This window comes from Microcaecilia unicolor, chromosome 2 (genome assembly GCF_901765095.1).
Source record: "Microcaecilia unicolor chromosome 2, aMicUni1.1, whole genome shotgun sequence".
NCBI lineage: Eukaryota > Metazoa > Chordata > Amphibia > Gymnophiona > Siphonopidae > Microcaecilia > Microcaecilia unicolor.
Window position 1 is genome coordinate 231,837,198 of NC_044032.1, and position 24,408 is coordinate 231,861,605.

At 43.3% G+C, this 24,408-nt stretch overlaps 1 protein-coding gene across 1 annotated transcript in view; it reads left to right on the plus strand.

Moving 5' to 3' along the window:
* GLDC (glycine decarboxylase) overlaps positions 1-24,408 on the plus strand; it is a 173,171-nt gene that overhangs the window by 124,189 nt on the left and 24,574 nt on the right. The window contains exons 17-21 of the mRNA XM_030193778.1: positions 5,042-5,167; positions 7,148-7,297; positions 16,387-16,499; positions 17,324-17,465; positions 18,969-19,080. Coding sequence (XP_030049638.1) covers positions 5,042-5,167; positions 7,148-7,297; positions 16,387-16,499; positions 17,324-17,465; positions 18,969-19,080 — 643 coding nt within the window. The remainder of the gene's footprint in view (positions 1-5,041; positions 5,168-7,147; positions 7,298-16,386; positions 16,500-17,323; positions 17,466-18,968; positions 19,081-24,408) is intronic.

The window sequence follows — 24,408 nt, forward strand, 5'->3', positions numbered from 1 at the left end:
GTCCTGCCCCAGCAGAAGCAGGAAGTTGTAATAATGGGGGCGGGACGCGGCAGAGGAGACGCTTCCGGGTTAGAACGAAGCAGGAGGCAGCATGATTCGCTACCGCTGGTCCGCTGCAGCTGAGACAGAGGGTAGATGCAGGATCATGGCGGCGGTAGGTAGGCAGCGTCTGGGAAGCGCTGCCGTGAGAGAGAGGGAGGCAGATGCAGGATCGGAGCTCAGCCTGCTCCCTCCGCTGCCGTTCTAATGAATTTGTGAAGCACTGCTCCACTGCTGCTACGCCCCTGATAGGAGAGACTGGGAGGGCAGTTGGTGAATCTATATATATTCAAAATTTTGGATCTTTTTTCTGAATCCTGAAAAAAAGCCAGAAGGGAGCAGCTTGCCCTGAAAATTGAAGCCAACCTGTCTGAATCAACAGGCCTGGGAATAGGAAAACAGTCTGCTGTAAGCTGACTTGCACATTCTGCCTCAGCTCTCCCACCCAGCTTCTGTGCCTGGGGTAATGCTGAGCTGAGTGTGAGACCCAGGTCAGCTTATAACTCTTATTGGAATAAAGTATTTCTTATTCCTGATACCTGAGTGAAGTAGATGAAGCAGTTGGCTTGCTCTCTTTTGGCTTTTAGGATTCAGGCAAAAGATTTTCCCTCCAAAACCTTGAGAATATATAGTCTTGCCACATATCCTCCCAGTCTTCCTCCTGGTGTTGGCTTACTAAACGCTGTATGGAAAAATTACCAGATACAGAACTCAGTTTTATAGAAACCTATTTTACACAGAACATAGAATTTGGAATGGAGATGTCCAGGTCGGGACGTGTTCAATTCCAGTAGTAATTTAGGGTCCCTTTTACTAAGCCGCATAGGTGTGTACGTGCGTCCTATGTGCGCAGGTGGTCATTTTTATTTTTTACGCATGTCCATCAGGCGCGCTGGAAAACGTCCGGCACGTGGCACTAATCAGGTGGTAATCAGCATTGTACGCATGTAGACCATTACCACCCATGAGCGTTAGACTTTACTGATAGGTCAATGGGTGGCAGTAAGATCTTAGGCCCAAAATGGAAGTGCACCAATTTTTATTTTGTCACATGTCCATTTTCGGCCAAACAATAAGGCTTTTTTTGCAGGTGCACTGAAAAATGGACCTGCACACATCCAATACATGTGTCTACACCAGCACAGGCCACTTTTCGGTGCACCTTAGTAAAGGACCCCTTAGAAAGGTTCTGCTAGTGCATGTGTATGTGTTGACATGTACAAGCAGCAAACAGCGGAGTTCATGAAAATGACTGGTGATCTTTTATTGTCAAATGTTCAATCTGACTCGACACGGAGTATGTTTCGGTGACAGGGCCTGTGTCAGGAGTCTACAAATAACATGGAACTACAATATGTAAATATGGAATAAAAATATCGAACACACAAAACACAACTCAACCCAAAGCAAAGCAAATTGTAAAAATACCAAGATGCTACCTCACAAAATGACTCTAAAAAGAAAGTGGCAAAGTACAATTATGTACTAAAAAATATATACACAAATGATAAAAAATATAAATTAATATTAACATTGACAAACAATGGTGTGCCCAAACGACATGCGCAATTATGAAAAAATAAAAATGAAAAAGAAATGTGTTGTATTAACCAAGATAGGTGTGTACAAAAACTAAAAGGCATACCTGTCTCTGTGACACAAAGAATATAGGTATAGAATCAACTAGATCTTTAACAAACAAATCATAAACCTGTCAAAATATGAATTCCATCAAAATGTCAGATTTCTTCAATCACACAGCTTGAACTAAACACAAGGTAATAATTCTGCACCAAGAAATCTAATGAGGAGATAATATGCCCAAAGGAATTCTTCACTCAGCATGTAATTAAACTCTGGAATTCATTGCCAGAGAATGTAGTAAAAGCAGTTAGCTTAGCGGGGTTTGGATGGCTTCCTAAAGGAAATGTCCATAGACCATTATTAAAATGAACTTTGGGAAAATCCACTGCTTTATTTCTAGGATAAGCAGCATAAAATGTATTGTACTTTTTTGGGATCTTGTCAGGTACTTGTGACTTGGATTGGCCACTGTTGGAAACAGGATGCTAGGCTTGATGGACCTTCGGTCTGTCCCAGTATGGCAAAATATATGCACTTATGAATACCCAAATGTGAGAAAATGCAGATAGCACAGAGGATGTATGGAAATGTGTATGAAAAACTTACTGGCAAATCTGTCCAGGCTGGATAGTAAATATATCTTATAGAAATACAAGGCTGTGGATGAAGCTTAATATACACAGTACGAAATTGGCTTCCATTTATCACCATAAGATGTCATAGTTGCGCATATGTCTTTTGTATACACCATTGTTTGCTAATGTTAATATTTTATTGTGTATATATTTTATATTTTTTAGTATATAACTAGTAAAAAAGGCCCATTTCTGACACAAATGAAACTGGCGCTAGCAAGGTTTTCCTCGTAGTGTGTATGTTTGAGAGAGTGTGTGTGTGAGAGTGACTGTGTGAGAGAGAGAGTGTGCAAGTGTGTGTGTGTGTGACAGAGAGAGAGTGAGACTGGGTGCGACTGTGTGTGTGTCAGAATGATAGTGTGTGCGAGTGCATATATGAGACACAGTGAGTGTGAGAGAGAGTGTGTTTCACACAGATACAGTGTGTGTTAGAGAGAGCGAGTGTATGTGTGCGATACACAGACTCTTTGTGAGACTGAGAGTGTATGAGACCGAGAGTTTGCAGAACCCCCCTTCCCCCCATCCGAGTTCCAGAAACCCCACCCACTTCTTCCCATCCCCCTCTCCCCTTCCCGCTCCACCTCTCCCCCCCCCTCTCTGAGTTCCAGGACCCCCCTCCCCTTCCAGTGGATTTCCAGGAATCCCCTCCCCCCGTGTCGTTTCAGGACACCCTCCCCACCTCTCTGGCCCTCCCCCTCGTAAGAGCCAGTTGTTGCTTAAAAGTTTTTACCACCTGCACGCAGGGATGCCGCTTCAGACAGCTTTTTCTTTCGCTTGTGTTTCAGCTGTTCCTGTGGTCCCGCCCTCAAGGGGATTATTAGGCACTGATTGACCTAATAATTACATAAGAACACTATGAATGTGAACTAACTATATCATTGAGAAATAGATATAATTGAGTAAATATCAGGAGGCAGGCAGGGTCATAGTGCAGTGATGTTGTTTTCTGCATACTGCTAAGAGCATTTTATGCCGGAGTAATACGATACTACTGAGCACTATCACTTTACAAATATAGCATTATTAAAGGTGCACGTGTAACATTGGGAAACTCACTGTAAGAGCATATATACAAAAAATTAAAAAATGGTTTCTATTGGGCTTATTAAGTGATTAAGAGTGAAACCAGAACGACTAACTACCCCAGATAGTGATTAAATTTTAACTGCCAGACCCTCAACCATTCTTCTAAGGTTCAGAAATCCCTTCTCATCGTTTCTACTCCCTCCAGAATATCCACTCTATTGGCTATTTTCGTGTCATCAAATGAATAAATAACTCCAAAACAAACAAATAATGGCTAAAGCTACAACTACAACTACATCTTCCTCATCAATTCTATTCATTCATAAACTCTTGAATAATCACTCAAACTATAGATGTCATAAACTCTTGAACAAACACACGAACTTCAGCTATCCTCCCACACTGCAAAGCATGATTGTAACGTAACTCCACCAAACTGTAATCTGTAAGCCACTTTGAACCAAAACTTGTTTTTGGCTAATACTGGGATACAAGACTGCATGCATAAATAAATAACCAATGTATAATAACTTGAAATAGTCCAAATTACAAACCTAGTGAGGAGGTTAATAAAAAAAAACAACTCAAACCTGCCAGTTGTTATATTAAAAGTAAATGTTCCCTGGTTTCTTGTAATACTGCTGAGCATTCATAAGTTACAACTTAAAACAGTCTTTTGTAAGTTCACTAATTTGATCACTAGATCCCTCACTTTACATATGTTTTTATGTATTGACAGCTTTATAATTTATTCACAAATGTATTTATTATTTGCATGTTTTAGCACTGATCCCTGAGGCAGCCCATGAGTGGGTAAAACGTGCACCACGTTGGGTGTTTAAGATTATTTTTTCTTGATCTTTTGTGATTTTTTTTGCATCATTTTTGATGCAGATCTAAAGAGCCTCTCTGTTTCTGACTGTGATATATACATATAAATGTTATTTACTCATGGACATTTTCATGCAATGGCCAATCTCACACTGATTCCAGGGCACAGACTTCCCTGCAATATCCAGCATGTCAAAGCAGCGGCTGACACCAGGCTTGGTAACACATTGAGTTGTATAAAATTACCCTCAAAGTGGTCATGGTCTGCTAAGTGTGACCCCCACATATGTTAGGTCAGCTTTAAAATACAGCCAACTGAGACTATATAAAACCTTTGTGGGGAAGCATGCTGGGGAATATCTGCCCTTATCTAGTAATATTTGTTGAAAAGTTTTACACTGATGGCTCAGTGACTAATTATGCAAGGCTGTAAACAGTCAAGCCAGAGAGCCTATAACTTGGGCAACAAAAGCCACAACCCAGCTTGGCTTTCAAAAGTTCCACAATGAATATGTATGAGATGTCATTCATATTCATTGTGGAACTCTTGAAAACCCAATTAGGTTATAGCCATGGAGGATCAAGTTTGGCATCTCCTAAACTGAGTCGTCCCTAGGTTCATTCTCTTCCTCTGTTTAGATATTAAAAGGGTACAGAGAAATTCAGTACACTAGGAGCCAAATTTTCAGAGGCTTAAAGCTTTCCCAGATTGTAAGCTCTATTGAGCAGGGACTGTCTCTCTGTGTCAGGTGTTCAGCGCTGTGTGCGTCTGGTAGCGCTATAGAAATGCTTATAATAATAATGTCCTAGAACTTTTAGTTTGGGATACAAGTTCAGGTGGGAGATATTCGTAGTATTTCCTAAACTATGCCCATGGATGATTTCTTTTTCTGTATCTTAAGCTGTCAGATGATTTTCATTTATAGGTCTGTCTTATCCCAAAATCTGCTCATGGAACTAACCCTGCCAGTGCCCAAATGGCAGGCATGAAGATCCAGCCGGTAGAGATCGATAAAGATGGAAGCATTGATTTTGCCCATCTGAAGGCCATGGTAATTGATGTTACCTGTGTCCTGTAATTTTCTTTCCCTTTGTATTTAAGGCTTAAACACTGCAAAGAAACACATTTGAAGATTGAGGAAAGACGTCCCTTGTCTAAATCTATCTTGATTTTGTCCCATTGAAACCATGCTTGTTTGTGTTCATTAATTTTGTTCTTCATTATAGTTTCCACTATTTTGCCTGGTACTGATGTCAGCCTTTTTGTAACAATGCGATATGGCTGGTGGGGATCCCCCAAGCTCCACCAGATGAAGACTCCTGGCATTTCTCCCTCCCCTCCTCCACAGGCAATCAGGCATCTTTTTACTCTATCCCCCCAACATCTCGGTACCTTTTTAGAGCCTTCAGTTCTTTGCCGGCAGCAAGCAGTGATTCATAGCTGCTGCATGCACCAGCCCCAGTCCTTTCCTTTGACCTGGCTCTGCCTATGCGGAAACAGGAAGTTTCATTAGAGAAGGCATGAGGCTAGCATGAGCAGCAAGTATGAGTCGCTGCTCGGTGTTGGCAAAGAACTGAAAGCTTTAAAAGGTACCAGCGGCTGGGAGAGGTGCCTAGACATGGCCTAGCATTGAATTTCGAAGTTTAATGTTGGCGGCGGGTAATGAAACACTGATTGCAGCCAGCTGAATTTTGGGCCCTTAAGTTTATTTGGGGTTTTTCTGTTTGTGTGTTTTGCCTCTAAAGCAAACTTCTTTTCAAATTCACATCATTCCTTATCAATGCTTTGCATCTAATTTTCTTTTTTGTTACATTTGTACCCCACGCTTTCCCACTCATGGTAGGCTCAATGAGGCTTACATATACAGGTACTTATTTGTACCTGGGGCAATGGAGGGTTAAGTGACTTGCCCAGAGTCACAAGAAGCTGCCCATGCCTGAAGTGGGAATCAAACTCAGTTCCCCAGGACCAGAGTCCACCACCCTAACCACTAGGCCACTCCTCCAGTGCTTATGCTGTTTTTTTTTTATTTGGATCCTTTTTCATTTTTTGAAAGATGCTTTCTTCTAATAGCCTTTTTCACCTCACTTGGCTGGCCTTCTTTCCACTTTAATATGTGGAATACATCTGGTCTGGGTTTCCAAGGTATTTTTTTTAACAATGTCCATGCCTGATTTAAAGTTCTAACCTTTGCAGTTGTTCCTTTTAGATTTTTAAACCATTTTCTCATTTTATCATAGCTGCCCTTTTGAAAGTTAAATGCTAATACAGTACATTTCCCCTGAGTCTTCACTCCAGTTGGTATCCTTGGATTTTTCAAGCAAAGATCATTAATGTTACTAGGTGTCCCAGATGTGATATTAGAGATGGCTACTCTTGACCAGATATTCTGGACCTCCCTCATTCTTTTTGAACTCCGTTATATCTGTAATTCCTCAAGCAAGTGGACATCATGCTTTTTGCTCTTGTAGGAAAGGGACTAAATTGTTTCTTGGGAAGGTGTTTCTTTTGGCCTGTAAATGTCCTTATATGCTGGAAATCTGACCCACTATCCTTGACCCAATGGAAATCACTTCTTATTGATTTATAGAATGAAAAATAGCAGGTAACCTGCAGTTTGTACGCTGAAAGTATTTTCAGTAATTTGGCAAATATACTGCAACTCATTACTGCATAGATTCCTTAGCTTGATCCTTAACAGCTAAAGTGTCTGGTTTTATCATGCACATAATGTTGAGTTGCTGATTGAGGGGTGGCTGGGTTTTTTTTTGGGGGGGGGGTCTACTTAGAGGAACTTAAATAGTTGGAAATGTTGTTGTAAATAAATGTTAACAGATCTCTCATTGTCAGAGTATAAAAGGAACATCTGTATGTTGATCATTTTCCTATTTGCTGATTCTTTTCGATTAAGAGATTTGAATACATTTACATATACAAGTTTAGATGTGCAGAATGCTTTGAATATCAATCAAACTGTTTAACTTCTTTCCCCTATCTACCTATTCCAATCCCTCCTCCATTCTTTCTATAGGTGGATAAACACAAAGAGAACTTGGCGGCCATCATGATCACATACCCCTCCACTAATGGTGTGTTTGAAGAGGAAATTACAGATGTTTGTGACTTAATCCATAAGCATGGTGGGCAGGTCTATTTGGATGGAGCAAATATGAATGCGCAGGTTTGGACATATCACACATTCTTTCACATTAACCTGTCCTGTCTCAGAGTAGTGTTCTAAACTTTTTAATTATTCCCAACTTCTGCTCCTGTCTGCCTCTCTGACCTCATCACTTGCTCCTATTCCTTCATCTTCTGCCACATCATGTCCCCTTCCCCATATATTTGCCACTGTTTGACAAACTTTCTTCTGTTCTGTCCCTAAAGGGGATAATTTTCACAATGACAAGGGTACTTCAAGCCATAAGCTTTGCACCAGTTTTCCTCCCTTTCAGAACCGCCTAGAGGACAAATTAATGTAGGGATTCTCACCTGCTTTTTCCTTAGAGTGAGTAATATGCACTTTATGGAATTGCAGGTAACTTACAGGGAGGGTGGGAATGTTTCAGGTAACCAGTTCATTTACCCACCTAGATGGCTCTTGAAAATTGCTCTCTAAGAGGGTAATTTTATAAGAGCATAAGCGATATAAGTCTTAAAAGATGCCTGTCCAAGCATTTTTTTAAAATAAAGGTAACATTGGTGCTTGTAGGCCTTCTATAAAATAAGCATCTAAAACCAGCCCCAATAGCATGAAAACGCACATGTTTACACCTGCTTTAAGAAAAGGTGGAAATGTGTGCATGTACTCAGCATCAATATAGGGGTCCTTTTACTAAGCAGCGTAAATGTCTACATATGACCAACGTGCGCCAAAATGGAGTTACTGCTCAGCTACCACGTGGCTCTTGTGGTAATTTTATTTTTGCTGCGCATCTGATACGCGCAGCTGAAAAATCATTTATATTTTCTGCCACACATATCATAGGTCATTACCTCCCGGTTACCACATGAGACTTTACCACTAGGTCAATGGCTGGCTGTAAGGTCTCGGACCCAAAATAGAAGCGCGGCAATTTTGATTTTGCCGCACATCCATTTTCAGCAAAAATTTTAAAAAAGGCCTTTTTTTACAGGTGCGCTGAAAAATGATTCTGTGCGTGCCCAAAACTTGCGCCTACACTACTGCAGGCCATGTTTCAGCGCACCTTAGTAAAAGGACCCCACAGTGTATAAAATATGCATGTACATTGCAACTGCAGCTCTGTTCCACCTAAACTACAGCCCTGGGGAACACCTGCCAGCAGATGCACCTAAAATGTACTCCACACTCAATACAATACAGGCTGAAGTTTATCCAGTCGATCAAACCAAATCTCAAAAGTCCAGTATTAACAACTGATGTTATAATTCTAACTAATTAAGGAAGGAAGAAGACTTCACTTGTACTATTGCTTTATATTGATAGCGTACGATTAACCATCATAAGTCTAAAAAACCTCCGTCCACCTTTATATTCTATTTTTCAAACCATACAACAAAACTTTTTATCTTTTTCAAATTTTAATAAAAAATGGAAAATGCTTTTAGAGCAGAGGTAACTTAGTTTGTGTTAGAGGGCATGCTCAATGGAGCTTCTCTGTTTCACGTTGGAGTTTCATCAGGAGCCGTCTCGCTGAGCTGTTTTCTATCTTTGAAAATACAGAAAAGCCTAAATCAACAGCCTAAATCAATTGAAAAATTCATTATAGGCCCACTGCAAAATATAGCATCAATGCTTGCCAATATATATCTCTGTTTTGCGTTCTGCAGTCTCTTGTTTAACTTTATAAAGATGGTGGCGGTGTTTTTAAACCACTTGCTATCAAATTTACCACCAATCCCTACACAAAAGATGTCACACATAGCGCACTAGGTGGATAAAGTTATACATTTGTTATCAAACATCTTTAAAAAATGCTCTCCATTCTATAATACTGTTCAATCCCATTGGTTGAATGCTTCTCAGTTTGGATATCCATTTTTGTTCCCTTTGTAGTAAAAACAATTTTCCAACAGTAAAATTAATTTTTTTTGTATGTGAATATTGAACAGAGTTGTGATAACACCTTAAGAACCACAGTTTATGTGAAGCCCATGGATAGAACTACAATGCTTAGTTTTGATAGTTGTCACCCTATAGCATTAAAGAAAAGTTTACCGTTTTCACAAATATTACATTTTAGATGTATCTTCACAGAAACGGGTGACTTTAAAATCAATGCTAAAAGGGGGGGGGGGGGGGGGGCCCAAGATGGCGGCACACACTGATCATGCTTGAGCTCTCTCATGTTCAGTTACAAACAAACTGATTCCGCGTTAACAATTATGCCCCATACTAAAAGAAAAGGTCTGGTCAAGGCTGGAGCCTCGGCGACTAGAACCTCTTCACCATCGCAACTGACCATAGAGAAGGTCGCGGTGAGAACACTTGACCAAAAGCCTGGGAGGAGCCCCATTGTCCCAGGAGGAGGAGACCCCTGCGACCAGGGATATCACGCTTTCACCCCTGGAAATCAATCCATCGCCTCCGCCCGCAGCTTTCCTATCCCAGCTGAAGTCATCTGATTCGGAAGACAGCGAAGAAAGGCCTCAGGCAAGAGGCTCTGCTGATGGGAAGGCTTGCAGAGGTCTGGGGCCTTCGAACCCCTAGTTACTGGATAGATCTTTGTCATCTAAACTGGAGCCAGTTACTTTGGAGAGCATTTGGCAAGCTCTCCAAAACCTCAAAATTAAACTAACTAACTCTACACAAGAGATTTCTATTCTGGTAACTACTTTCTAAATCTTTTGACAAAATTAAAACAGACTCCGCTAATCAAATGACTGAAATAAAAGAAGTGAGAAAGCTACAAGATTTTTCTTTGGTGACAATAAAAGATAAAACTTAATTCATAGAAAAATTGAACAAATTGAAAATTATAATCGTAGACTGAATCTTCATTTCTTAAACTTTCCCAGAACTCTGGGGTTTACTCCTCTTGAAGTCTTTAAAAAATATTTGGTAGAAGTTTTGAACTATTTTTCAGATCTTATTCCTCCAATTAATCAAATATATTATATTCCAACTAAAAAGATTCAAGAAGGAGAAACCTCGGATATTATATTACCAGTGGCGTAGCCAGACTGCCAATTTTGGATGGGCCTGAACCTAAGGTGGGTGGGCACAAAATTTTCTCTCTACCCCCCTTCCCCAGCAAAATTTAGTCACACTAATCAGATGCATTTGTTACACAGGGGTAAAGTACTGCTTTTCAGTGCATCAGGTTTCAGAAAATAATTTAATAGCCTAACACCCTTTTCAATGAGCTTTCAGAGGCCAAAACCTCCTGCCTCAGGTCAGTATAATGCTGTTATGGTATCGTCTCCTGACCTAAGGAAGGAAGTATTGGTCTCTGAAACTTTATTAACACAGGTACCATATTACTTTATCCTAAATTAAAAATAAAATTATTTTCTTTACCTTTGTTGTATGGCCATTTACTTTTTCTCATTGTGTTGCTCCCAGTCTCTAGATTCTGCTTTCCTTCGTCTTTCTCTTGCCAGGGTTTCCTGTCCATTCATCACCTATGGCTTTTCATCTTTTCCTCACCCTTGTTCTCCACATGCCCCTTCCTCTTATTCTCCAGTCTTTCCCTACTCTGTCCTCTCCCTCTTTCCATCCAGCAGCTCCCCTCTTTCTATCCCCATCCTTCCAGTGTCTCCCCTCTTTCTTTTGCATCCAGCGTCTCCTTTTTCTCCCTACCCTTCCATCCAGTGTCTTCCCTCTTTCTCTCCTCATCCTTCCACCCATCTACCCTCTCTCCTGATCCTTCCATCTAGTGTCTCTATCTCCCCTCTCCTTATATCCAGTGTCTCTCTATCTCTCTACCCTTTTCTGTTCAGTCTCCCCTCTCTTTCCACATCCTTCCAGTCTCTCCCCTTTCTCTCTGCATCCTTTCATCCATCTCCCCTCTTTCTCTCCCTATCTTCCCATGTCCAGCAGCCCTCTCCCCTCGCGTCCCTTCTTCCTCCCTTGTCAAGCAGCTCTCCAGCCCCTTCCTCCTCTCCCTCCCATGTCCAGTAGCTCTCGCCCTGCCATCCAGTCCCTTCTTCCTCTCCCTCCCATGTCCCAGCAGCGCTCGCCCTGCCCTCCAGTCCCTTCTTCCTCTCCCTCCCATGTCCCAGCAGCGCTCGCCCTGCCCTCCAGTCCCTTCTTCCTCTCCCTCCCATGTCCCAGCAGCGCTCGCCCTGCCCTCCAGTCCCTTCTTCCTCTCCCTCCCATGTCCAGCAGCGCTCGCCCTGCCCTCCAGTCCCTTCTTCCTCTCCCTCCCATGTCCCAGCAGCGCTCGCCCTGCCATCCAGTCCCTTCTTCCTCTCCCTTCCATGTCCCAGCAGCGCTCGCCCTGCCCTCCAGTCCCTTCTTCCTCTCCCTCCCATGTCCCAGTAGCTCTCTCCCTGCCCTCCAGTCCCTTCTTCCTCTCCTTCCCATGTCCCAGCAGCTCTCGCCCTTCCCTCCAGTCCCTTCCTCCTCTCCCTCCCATGTCCCAGCAGCTCAGCCACTTTCCCTCCAGGCCCGCGCATCCACATCCTTCCCGCGCTGTCGCTGCCCTTTTGTCCCGCGGAGGCAGCGTTCAGCGTTTCCTTCCTGCCCTGTCTTCTCCCCAGGCTCCACTGCATCGTGGAATCCTTTTCCTTTTCGGCCGTCGCACTGCGCTGCCATACACACAGGCAGCTTCACTCTCCCCCACCGCGTTCATCCGGCCCTAAACAGGAAGTGCATCATAGAGGGTCAGAATGGACGCGGCAGGGAGGAGCGAAGCTGCCTGTGTGTATGGCAGCGCAGCGCGACGGCTGAAAAGGAGAAGGATTCCAAATTTCCACTTGCAGGGACCGATGCAGCGGAGCTTGGGGAAAAGACAGGGCAGGATGGAAACACTGAATGCTGCCTCCGCGGGACAAAAGGGCAGCGACAGCGCGCAAAGGTTGTGGATGGGTGGGCCTGGAGGGAAAATGGGTGGGCCTGGAGGGAAAATGGTTGGGCCTGGGCCCGTCCAGGCCCACCCGTGGCTACGCCCCTGTATATTACAACAACCTCTACAAAAAGAGCAAGAGAAACATAACCTTAACTTTACAGAAATTTTAGAATCATCCATAACTGAGGATTCCGAAAGAATGACTTTGTTAGTTTTATTTATATTTGAACAAGATATGGAAGCAGTAAAACGTATGTTTTTCAAGAAATCACAATCTTTATTCTATGGGGAAAAGATATGGATGTACCCTGGTGTTACTAGACAGACACAGGAAAGGAGAAAAGCTTTTTTAGCTTTAAGGAAAGAGACCCTAGCATTAGGGGCCTCTATTTACTTAAATTACCCAAGTACATGTGTGATAAAATATCAAGGACTAAAATATATTTTTTTCCTACCAGAACATTTAACAGCTTTTGTAAGTAAAAAAAAAAAAAAAAAATTATGTAAAGTTTAATGTCAGATATAGAGAGATTAAGATATAGTTAGGATTAGGTGCAGCGTGCAATGCTAAATTGATCTTCATTTATTCCTTAATTTCTCTCCTGAATATGTAGCCCCCTCCCAAACTTTTAGTGTCTAAAGAGGGCACAACCGTTTTTCTTTGTTATATTATTGTTCTAATTTTGATGGGAAAATTTCTTAGCCTGTATTATTACCTAATTCAAGTATTGTACTTGGTGAAAACTTGTTATAAATCAATAAATAAATAATTTTAAAAAATCCATGCTACTACTACTACTATTTAGCATTTCTATAGCGCTACAAAAAATATCTATGGAAAAATTGAGTCGGAGGTTAGCCCAAAAAATCTTTAAAACAAGCATACAAATGAGCAAAATTCAACCACAGGGAAGTCCTGTTAAGACCACAACACCATAGAATGGAGATTCAGAAATTAATACTTTTGTTATGAAATATACTATAAGCTCCGTCAAGGTGGCTCCAGTTATAAAAAAACATTGGAGAATAATAGCCTTACCCTCTTTTTGAAGATCAAGATATTCAACAAAATTGAAAGAACTATTATTTATTTAGATTTTGCTTACATTTTTTTTCAGTAGTCATTCAAGGTGAGTTATATTCAGGTACACTGGGTTTGTATCTGAGGCAATGACTTGCCTAAATCACAAGGAGCAGCAGTGGGATTTGAACTTTCCACCTCTGGATGTCAAGACCAGTGCTCTTACTACTAGGCCACTCCTCCACATGGAAGATAGTTCTAGGACTGAGGGAAATCAATTGATTGGCCATTACAAGTGCAGTGCTTGTTAAACATGTTCAGTAACATTGGAAATAATGGCGTTCAAAAACCCAGTTGAGAGAAAAGTATATAAAATCAAGGACTATGTAGATTGCATTGTCAAATGCCCAAAAATTATACGTTGGCAAAACTGTAAGAGCGTTCAAAATACGTTTGAACGAGCATAGACATTGTGTGATACAGGGAAAAGAAGAGGCTCCATTAGTCAGACACTAACACAAACGCACACCTTTGATGAACTAAGATATTTTGTAATCAATTGAATTGTTGGTAATAAACATGGTGGGGATAGAGGGAGGCTTTTACTACAAAGGGAACAAAAATGGATATCAAAACTGAGAAGCAGTCAACCAGTGGGACTGAACAATATTATAGAATGGAGAACATTTTTAAAGATGTTTGATAACTAACAGATGTGTAGCTTTACCCACCCAGTGTGCTATAGGTGTGACATCATCTTTACGTGTAAGGATTGATGGTAAATTGATGGCGAGTGGTTTTTAAAAACGTCACTGCCATCTTTATAAAGTTAAACAAGAGACTGCAGAACGCTAAACAGAAAAATCTCGGTAAGTGCTGTATGCTATATTTTGCTGTGGACCTATAATGAATTTTTCAACTGATTTAGATTGCTGATGCTTTTTTGTATTTTCACAGTTAGAAAACAGCTTAGCGAGGTGGCTCCTGATGAAGCTCCAATATAAAACAGAGAAGTTCTGTTGAGTTTGTTCTCTAACACAAGCTAAGTTTTATCTCTGCAGTAAAAGCATTTTCAATTTTTCATAAAATTTTGAAAGATAAAAAGTTTTGTATGGTTTGAAAAATAGAATATAAAGGTGGACGGAGTTTTTTTTTTTTAGACATGATGGTTAATAACTGTATGTTATCAATGTAGAGCAACAGTACAGCTGACGTCTTTTCAAGTTTCAGTTATTTACTGTCCCACCCTATGGGAGACTTGGACAGCTTACAATCTAAGATAAGGAGAGAAAGGCAAGAAGTGAAAATAATAAAACGATAGACATTTAGACATGAATTAAAGGAAATGGGGTAGAACTACAATATTAGGACAGATGGGGGGGAGGGTAAAACATGAGGGAAAAACACATAGTTGAGAGTTTTCCAAGGTGCCATCTGAAAGATGTTTAATGGTATGCATCTTTCTTAAATTTCTCAAGTGATGTTTGTAAGCAAAGGGAAACTGGAAGACTGTTCCAAAGTTGGGGGCCTTGTACACTAAAAATACTGTCTTGTGTGCTCGTGAATTCTCTCGATAGCTTGGGATGACTAATTGATTTTGTTGTGCTGATCTTAGTGTTCAAGCCGGGCAGTAAGGAACAAGGTAGCGAAAGAGATAGAGGGGTTGTTCTGTTTGCAATGTTTTGAAGACAAGCAGTAAAGGTTTATAGGTAATATGGTGGTTTACTGGAAGCCAGTGGGCTTCCTTAAGATATGGAGTAACGTGGTCATATTTATGTGAATTGGTGATTAGACAAATAGCAGTGTTTTGAATGTTCTGAAGACAGCGGATGTCTTTGACTCAAAGGGCTTTGTAAAGGGAGTTACAGTAATCGACTAATGAGTGGATCAGTATATTTAGTGCAGTTGGGAGAATTAAAGTACATATAGAGAGAATTAATCGCATCTTGAAGAAGCAGCGTCTAATGACCTAAGAGATTTGTCGACCAAATGATAATTTGGAGTCTATAAGTATTCCAAGAATACGGATGGTTTTGACCTGGGGTATGGAAATATTAGTTAGAAGAATCGGTGTAGGTAAAGTGGGGCCAGGTTTATGATGGAAAAAGTATGGTTTGGGATTTATTTGGGTTAAGAGCTAATTTGTGTTGTGTAAGCCAATCAGTGATCTCAGCAATTTTATGATTAACAGTAGAAATTTCAGTCGTTGAGCCGGTGTCAAGAGGAACAAGCACCTGAATGTCATCAACTTATATGAATGCAGTCATGTCAAGGGATTGAATAAGAGTCAAAAGAGGAGCCAAAAAGATGTTAAATAGCATTGGAGATAAAATAGACCCTTGTGGTACTCCTGAATTAGGACTGAAAGGGGTGGAAAAAGAGTTTTCATTCAATACTGTATAGTGATGATTTTGCAGGTATGAGATAAACCAATCTAGCACTGTACCCGAGATCCCAATAGATTGAAGACTGAGCAAAAGAATCTGGTTATCCACCAGGTCAAAAGCTGCAGAGAGATCAAGGGATAGAAGTAGGATGGATATAGTTTGATCTAAAAAGTGATATATAAAGGAGACAACTCTATTAGGAATTACATCTTCCTTTAATTAATTAGAATCATAGCATCAGTTGTTAATACTAGAGTTTTGAGGTTGGTTTGACCTAAAAGTAGGCACATTTTTATGCATTTGTAGTTGTACAGTTTTGTTAAAGCCCTTTGATATGCATATCAGATGGGCTTTACATACAAAAGTGTTTATACAGTTATCCTCCATCTGTGCAACTGCCCCCTCCCTTATGGGATTGATTACAATTCAAGGCATAAGAACACAAGAATAACATATTGGATTAGATCAATGGTCCATCTAGCCCAGTATCCTGTTTCCAACAGTGGCCAATCCAGGTCACAAGTACCTGGCAGAAACCCAAATAGTAGCAACATTCCATGCTACTAATCCTAGGACAAGCAATGGCTTCCCCCATGTCTGCCTCAATAGGAGACTATGGACTTTTCCTCTAGGAACTTGTCCAAACCTACCTTTTTCAAACCCAGATATGCTAACCACTGAATTTGCACCTGGGATCCAAAAACCTACAGGACTGATATTCAAACGGTTATGACTCCACCAGTGACCGGTGAACTTACAACCCTATCCATGCTCTTGACAATTTTCCTGTCTTCTCTGTTTTTTTGCTGGTTTGCCAAACTTGCTTTTCAGATTTATTTAATGTAATGAATTAATGTGTATTTGTCAGGTGGGACTGTGTCGGCCTGGTGACTATGGTTCAGATGTTTCACATTTAAATCTTCACAAAACCTTCTGCATTCCCCATGGAGGTGGAGGACCTGGCATGGGACCAATTGGAGTGTTAGTATAGGCTGCATAGCCACTTTCTTTTTGGATTTTGATTTTGGGTATAGATTAAATGCCTTTCCAAACACAAGCTCAAGGCAAGTTATATTCAGGTACAGTAGGTATTTTTCCACATTGGGGGAAAGTTTTACTATCTTAATGGTGTGCCTGGCCCAGTAGTACCACCCTCTGCCATGTGGAGCACCAGAGTTAGTCCCAGCTCAGGTTCTCCATTTGTTGTCAGCCAGGGCTGGAAATGCTGAAGGGGCAGAGATCACAATATGGGGAAGGATTCCTGGTCATTGCTTAATGGTGATATCTAGTGGTCGCATTTAAACCCATGATTACAGGGTTCCAGAAACAGCCCTGGCACATGGCTTCCCAGCCTGGGATAGTTACAACTGTGGGTGCTTAAGCACCCCCAATATTGAGAACATTCCTTGTATATGTCCAGGGAGGGGTTATTTCCACTGGGCTTAGCACCCCAATAATTTTGAAAAGTTGGCTCCCATGGTTACAATAACTGGTCTAAAATGACCTAGAAAGAGAGCATGAGGGAAAATTAGGGTAACTCTTAATGAAGACTTATTGGCAGCGGATTCCACCAATAGCTCTGATTGAACTAAAGGCCCAAAGGAGCACAAGGAAGGAAACTGTTGGATTAAATGTGCTCTAGGTATTTACTTGAGGGCCAGAAAGCATATGGTTAGCTAAGACACCAGGCATCATACAATTATTTGTAAATGAAGTGAAGCCCATTTAAGGCTAATATTGTATGGTCTTGAAGCTAGGGTTAGAAAATTGCTTATGATACTAATTTCACTTGGTTTGTATTTTAGGAAGAAGCATCTTGCTCCATATCTACCTAGTCATCCAATCCTTACAGTCCAGTTAGATAATGCTGCCAGTTCCTTGGGCACAGTGAGTGCTGCACCATGGGGCTCCAGTGCAATTTTGCCAATCTCCTGGGCATATATCAAGGTACAGTTTTCTAAAACTAGTTGCTGCTTTGCAGATGCTGACTAACAGATTTATGCCACATTTTCTTGTTAGTAATGGAGAAGAAGTAATTTGTCATTAAGCTGGCATGCTATATGGTAATGTCCTTCACCATTAAAACTTGTATTTTGCCCTTTCATCGGTAAAGCTGATACACATTTACTGCTTATGGTTTATTAAAATTTACTAAAGCCACCTTTATCATTAAAGCAAATCAAGGCAGGGTACAATAAAACAGAAATAAATATATATAACCTGTGGTTTGAAAGAAAATAAAACTATTTTTTTTAATCTTGGGGAACCCCTGAAAGTCAGTGCACCGGTCTATAATTTCCTAGATCACCTCTGGAACCTTTTTTAAAAATTGGCATTACATTGGCCACCCTCCAATCTTCTGGTACCATGCTTAATTTTAAAGATAGATTAACAATAGTTCTGCAAGTTCATTTTTCAATTCTATCAGTATTCTGGGATTAATACCGTCTGGTAAAGGCGATTTGCTACACTTCAACTTGTCAAATTGCCCCATTACATCTTCCAGCTTTATAGAGATTTCACTCAGTTTCTCTGACTCGTCAGCTTTGAATATCATTTCTGGTGCAGGTACTGAATCCCTCCCAAATCTGCCTCGGTGAAAACCAAAGCAAAGAATTCATTTAATTTCTCCGCTTTGGCTTTGTCTTTATCTTCCCTGACTGCTCCTTTTACCCCTTTAGTCATCTAGTGGTCCAACTGATTCTTTTGCTGGCTTCTTGCTTTTAATATACCTGTCGGGCTCATGGGAGCTGCCATTTTGGTGTCAGAAGGTCAATTCCACTCCTGATCCTTACGAGTGGGTCTCACATCAGCCCAAACAGAGTCACTGCTGCTCCGCTTTGATCTCGAGGGACAGGAAGTCATAAGACAGAGGTAGTATGAATCAAAAGCCGGCAAAATTGCAAGGTTTTAGAAGGAGGGTAGCGGTAGAGCCAACTACCTGTGTCCTCTCTCCTGCATGGCGTCACATGATCAAAAATCTGCAATCTTAAATCACAAATAAGATAACACTACCTTGTAACATAGTAGATGATGGCAGAAAAAGACCTGCACAACAGGACCTCAGAGGAGAGGTTTAAGCACCTACACATGTACTTTAAATGTCTTAACTCCCTTCACTACTTTAAATATCTCAGAGGAATGTGTGTGAGGGTGCTGCGCAGGACCGTGGAGGACAGGTACTTTTTAGTGAAAAGAAGCTCTGAAAGGAGTCATGGAATGACTCAGGGGTTTCAAAAAGATAATGAATAATTGCACCTTTTTCCCAATCCCTTCAGCAAAGGTGGTCACAAAAGCAGATCCAGATGGATGAAAGCATAGAAAAAGCTCAAAGACGGAGTGCAGAGAGATGGGGTGAAATGTGTAGTGAGATGGAGAAGATGGACACATTAGACAGGCCTCACAGCCTTCATCTGTTTTGTTTTCATATTCTTGCCTTCTCCTTTCCAGATGATGGGAGCTAAAGGACTTAAACATGCAACAGAGATTGCCATACTGAATGCAAACTACATGGCGAGAAGGCTAGAAAAGCACTTCAAGGTCCTTTTCAGAGGAGCTAGAGGCAAGTAGAAAAACATGGAACACTTTGTGTCATTCAGAATACAGAATTTAAATTGTACTGTTTTATTATGGTAAGGACATCTATATTTGTGCCTCGATGAGCAAGAAAAACGTTTTGTGTCTTGTCTCGGTGGGTATTGATATGATGAGTTCTTGCTCATTGAAAGCAGAAATGAGTCACGTTTTCCCCTCTATACTCAGGCCTTTTCATTTATTGTGGAGCTTCCTAACCTGCATTTGGGGACATGATCTTGGCAGGCCCTGCATAAAGATAACATTGACCCGTGCCTTTGAGGGGGCCTGCACTTTCTGTAATTGCATGAATGGAGTCACAGCCAGAGAAAGATTGATGTGCTGATTTAAGGTCTCATATACCACATTTCCTTCCTTGACCATGACTAGTACCCCCAAGCTTCTGCAATTCTGTGACCATGGTGTAAACAGCATCACTGGAGGAGTAGCCTAATGGTTAGTGCAGTGTGGGCTTTGATCTTGGCAACCTGGGTTCAATTCCCACTGTAGCTCCTTGTGACCTTGGGCAAGTCACTTAACCCTCCGTTGCCCCAGGTACAAAACTTAGGTTGTGAGCCCTTTAGGGATAGAGAAAGTACCTATATATAATGTGTGCAGCACTCTGTACATATTGCTATAGAAATTATTACTACTAGTAGTAGTAGTATCACTAGGTTATGCCATAGAATTTACATTCTGCCACACAAGCAACAAACGCACATGTAATTCAACAAAGTGCCTGCAGGACACCACCCATCTCACTTTTACATGCTGATTTGCTCTCTAACAGCCAATCAACATAGCAAACTAACAGTCACTAGGGCACAGCTAACAAACTCTCCATCCAGACCCAATAAGTGGCACCTCCATCAGTCTCCTGTAATTGTACAGCCTTGGGAAGGCCCAAAAAAATCAAGATCTCCCCCTGCAAAATCTCTGCAGAAGACTGGAGGACTGGTGTAAACAGCAGCAGTGGTGGCAACCCATAAATGATTCTGCACCAATCAAGGCTTCCTTAAATTTAAAGTATAATAGCAAGGGTGCTGTGCCTTGGCAGCTTCTCCATCTTCCATGCAGCATGTGGCCAAAGTGTTGTGTTTTGAATTACACCCCACCATGGTGACCTGGGCTGGAATGTTGAACTGTGACCTGCTGGAGACAAACAGGAAGCAGTCTCAGTTGTCCACTGCCATCATGTTTTAAGTTCAAGCAAGTCCCAATTGGTGTAGGGGCAGGGCTGACCAAAGTATATCTGACTCCTTAGGTAAAGCTTTAGCAATGCATCCCCACCAATATCCAGCATCTTCCCTTCTGTAGTCCATCATCTCCCTTCTCTACCTCCCTCCCCAAGGCGTTCAGCATCTGCCTTAATTTACCTTCCCCCTCCTCCACTGAGAAGCACATCTAAACACTCATTACAGCTAGCACAAGGCCCCACACCAACTGTGATGCACCTTCTGTAGCACACTGACTTCTGCATTGGTGCCATCCTAGACAAATACCTAGTCTGCCTAATGGTTGGACAGGCTTTGCATTGAGGCTAGGCAGAGGAGAGGGATTCAATTAGGGATGTAGCCAGACACACAGTTGTGGGTGGCCGTACACAATAACCCTGCCCTCCGCCCGGCATCTCTCCTGCTCCTTTTCCCAGGCGATCAGAGTCTCATCTCCATTCCCCCAACTTCTGGTACCTTTTAAAACCTTCATTTCTTTACCGGCAGTGAGTAGTGACTCATACCCGCTGCTGACACTGGCCCTGAACCTTCTCTCTGCTTTCCATATAGGCTGAGACAGATCAAAGGGAAATCTTGGGGCTGGCATATGCAGTGGGTATGAGTCACAGCTTGCTGCAGCAAAGAACTGAAGGCTTTACAAGGTACTGGGGGTTGGGAGAGCAGCATTAAGGGGCGCCTGATTGCCTGGGGGAGGGAGAGATGCTGGGAGTCTTCAGCTGGTACAGCTTGGGGATCCCCACTAGCCACATCACAGCTGTGCTGCTGCTGGGTAGGCCTGTGCCTACAGCAAATGCTACATACCTGTAGAAGGTATTCTCCGAGGACAGCAGGCTGATTGTTCTCACTGATGGGTGATGTCCACGGCATCCCCTCCAATCGGAATCTTCACTAGCAAAAGCCTTGGCTAGCCCTCGCGCGCCGATGCGCACCGCGCATGCGCGGCTGTCTTCACGCCCGAAACCGGCTCGTGCCGGCCAGTCTCATATGTAGCAAGACAAAGAGAAGGGAAGACACAACTCCAAAGGGGAGGTGGGCGGGTTTGTGAGAACAATCAGCCTGCTGTCCTCAGAGAATACCTTCTACAGGTATGTAGCATTCGCTTTCTCCGAGGACAAGCAGGCTGCTTGTTCTCACTGATGGGGTATCCCTAGCCCCCAGGCTCACTCAAAACAACAACCATGGTCAATTGGGCCTCGCAACGGCGAGGACATAACTGAGATTGACCTAAAAAAATTTACCAACTAACTGAGAGTGCAGCCTGGAACAGAACAAACAGGGCCCTCGGGGGGTGGAGTTGGATCCTAAAGCCCAAACAGGTTCTGAAGAACTGACTGCCCGAACCGACTGTCGCGTCGGGTATCCTGCTGCAGGCAGTAATGAGATGTGAATGTGTGGACAGATGACCACGTCGCAGCTTTGCAAATCTCTTCAATGGTAGCTGACTTCAAGTGGGCTACCGACGCTGCCATGGCTCTAACATTATGAGCCGTGACATGACCCTCAAGAGCCAGCCCAGCCTGGGCGTAAGTGAAGGAAATGCAATCTGCTAGCCAATTGGATATGGTGCGTTTCCCCACAGCCACTCCCCTCCTATTGGGATCAAAAGAAACAAACAATTGGGCGGACTGTCTGTTGGGCTGTGTCCGCTCCAGGTAGAAGGCCAATGCTCTCTTGCAGTCCAATGTGTGCAGCTGACGTTCAGCAGGGCAGGAATGAGGACGGGGAAAGAATGTTGGCAAGACAATTGACTGGTTCAGATGGAACTCCGACACAACCTTTGGCAAGAACTTAGGGTGAGTGCGGAGGACTACTCTGTTATGATGAAATTTGGTGTAAGGGGCCTGGGCTACCAGGGCCTGAAGCTCACTGACTCTACGAGCTGAAGTAACTGCCACCAAGAAAATGACCTTCCAGGTCAAGTACTTCAGATGGCAGGAATTCAGTGGCTCAAAAGGAGGTTTCATCAGCTGGGTGAGAACGACATTGAGATCCCATGAAACTGTAGGAGGCTTGACAGGGGGCTTTGACAAAAGCAAACCTCTCATGAAGCGAACAACTAAAGGCTGTCCTGAGATCGGCTTACCTTCCACACGGTAATGGTATGCACTGATTGCACTAAGGTGAACCCTTACAGAGTTGGTCTTGAGACCAGACTCAGACAAGTGCAGAAGGTATTCAAGCAGGGTCTGTGTAGGACAAGAGCGAGGATCTAGGGCCTTGCTGTCACACCAGATGGCAAACCTCCTCCACAGAAAGAAGTAACTCCTCTTAGTGGAATCTTTCCTGGAAGCAAGCAAGATGCGGGAGACACCCTCCGACAGACCCAAAGAGGCAAAGTCTACGCTCTCAACATCCAGGCCGTGAGAGCCAGGGACCGGAGGCTGGGATGCAGAAGTGCCCCTTCGTTCTGTGTGATGAGGGTCGGAAAACACTCCAATCCTCCACGGTTCTTCAGAGGACAACTCCAGAAGAAGAGGGAACCAGATCTGCCGCGGCCAAAAGGGAGCAATCAGAATCATGGTGCCTCGGTCTTGCTTGAGTTTCAACAAAGTCTTCCCCACCAGAGGTATGGGAGGATAAGCATACAGCAGACCCTCCCCCCAGTCCAGGAGGAAGGCATCCGATGCCAGTCTGCCGTGGGCCTGAAGCCTGGAACAGAACTGAGGGACCTTGTGGTTGGCTCGAGATGCGAAGAGATCTACCAAGGGGGTGCCCCACACCTGGAAGATCTGCCGCACTACGCGGGAATTGAGCGACCACTTGTGAGGTTGCATAATCCTGCTCAACCTGTCGGCCAGACTGTTGTTTACGCCTGCCAGATATGTGGCTTGGAGCACCATGCCGTGACGGCGAGCCCAGAGCCACATGCTGACGGCTTCCTGACACAGGGGGCGAGATCCGGTGCCCCCCTGCTTGTTGACGTAATACATGGCAACCTGGTTGTCTGTCTGAATTTGGATAATTTGGTGGGACAGCCGATCTCTGAAAGCCTTCAGAGCGTTCCAGATCGCTCGCAACTCCAGAAGATTGATCTGCAGATCGCGTTCCTGGAGGGACCAGCTTCCTTGGGTGTGAAGCCCATCGACATGAGCTCCCCATCCCAGGAGAGACGCATCCGTTGTCAGCACTTTTTGTGGCTGAGGAATTTGGAAAGGACGTCCCAGAGTCAAATTGGACCAAATCGTCCACCAATACAGGGATTTGAGAAAACTCGTGGACAGGTGGATCACGTCCTCTAGATCCCCAGCAGCCTGAAACCACTGGGAAGCTAGGGTCCATTGAGCAGATCTCATGTGAAGGCGGGCCATGGGAGTCACATGAACTGTGGAGGCCATGTGGCCCAGCAATCTCAACATCTGCCGAGCTGTGATCTGCTGGGACGCTCGCACCCGCGAGACGAGGGACAACAAGTTGTTGGCCCTCGTCTCTGGGAGATAGGCACGAGCCGTCCGAGAATCCAGCAGAGCTCCTATGAATTCGAGTTTCTGCACTGGGAGAAGATGGGACTTTGGATAATTTATCACAAACCCCAGTAGCTCCAGGAGGCGAATAGTCATCTGCATGGACTGCAGGGCTCCTGCCTCGGATGTGTTCTTCACCAGCCAATCGTCGAGATATGGGAACACGTGCACCCCCAGCCTGCGAAGTGCCGCTGCTACCACAGCTAGGCACTTTGTGAACACCCTGGGCGCAGAGGCGAGCCCAAAGGGTAGCACACAGTACTGGAAGTGGCGTGTGCCCAACTGAAATCGCAGATACTGTCTGTGAGCTGGCAGTATCGGGATGTGCATGTAGGCATCCTTCAAGTCCAGAGAGCATAGCCAATCGTTTTCCTGAATCATGGGAAGGAGGGTGCCCAGGGAAAGCATCCTGAACTTTTCTTTTACGAGATATTTGTTCAGGGCCCTTAGATCTAGGATGGGACGCATACCCCCTGTTTTCTTTTCCACAAGGAAGTACCTGGAATAGAATCCCAGCCCTTCTTGCCCGGGTGGCACGGGCTCGACCGCATTGGCGTTGAGAAGGACGGAGAGTTCCTCTGCAAGTACCTGCTTGTGCTGGAAGCTGTAAGACTGAGCTCC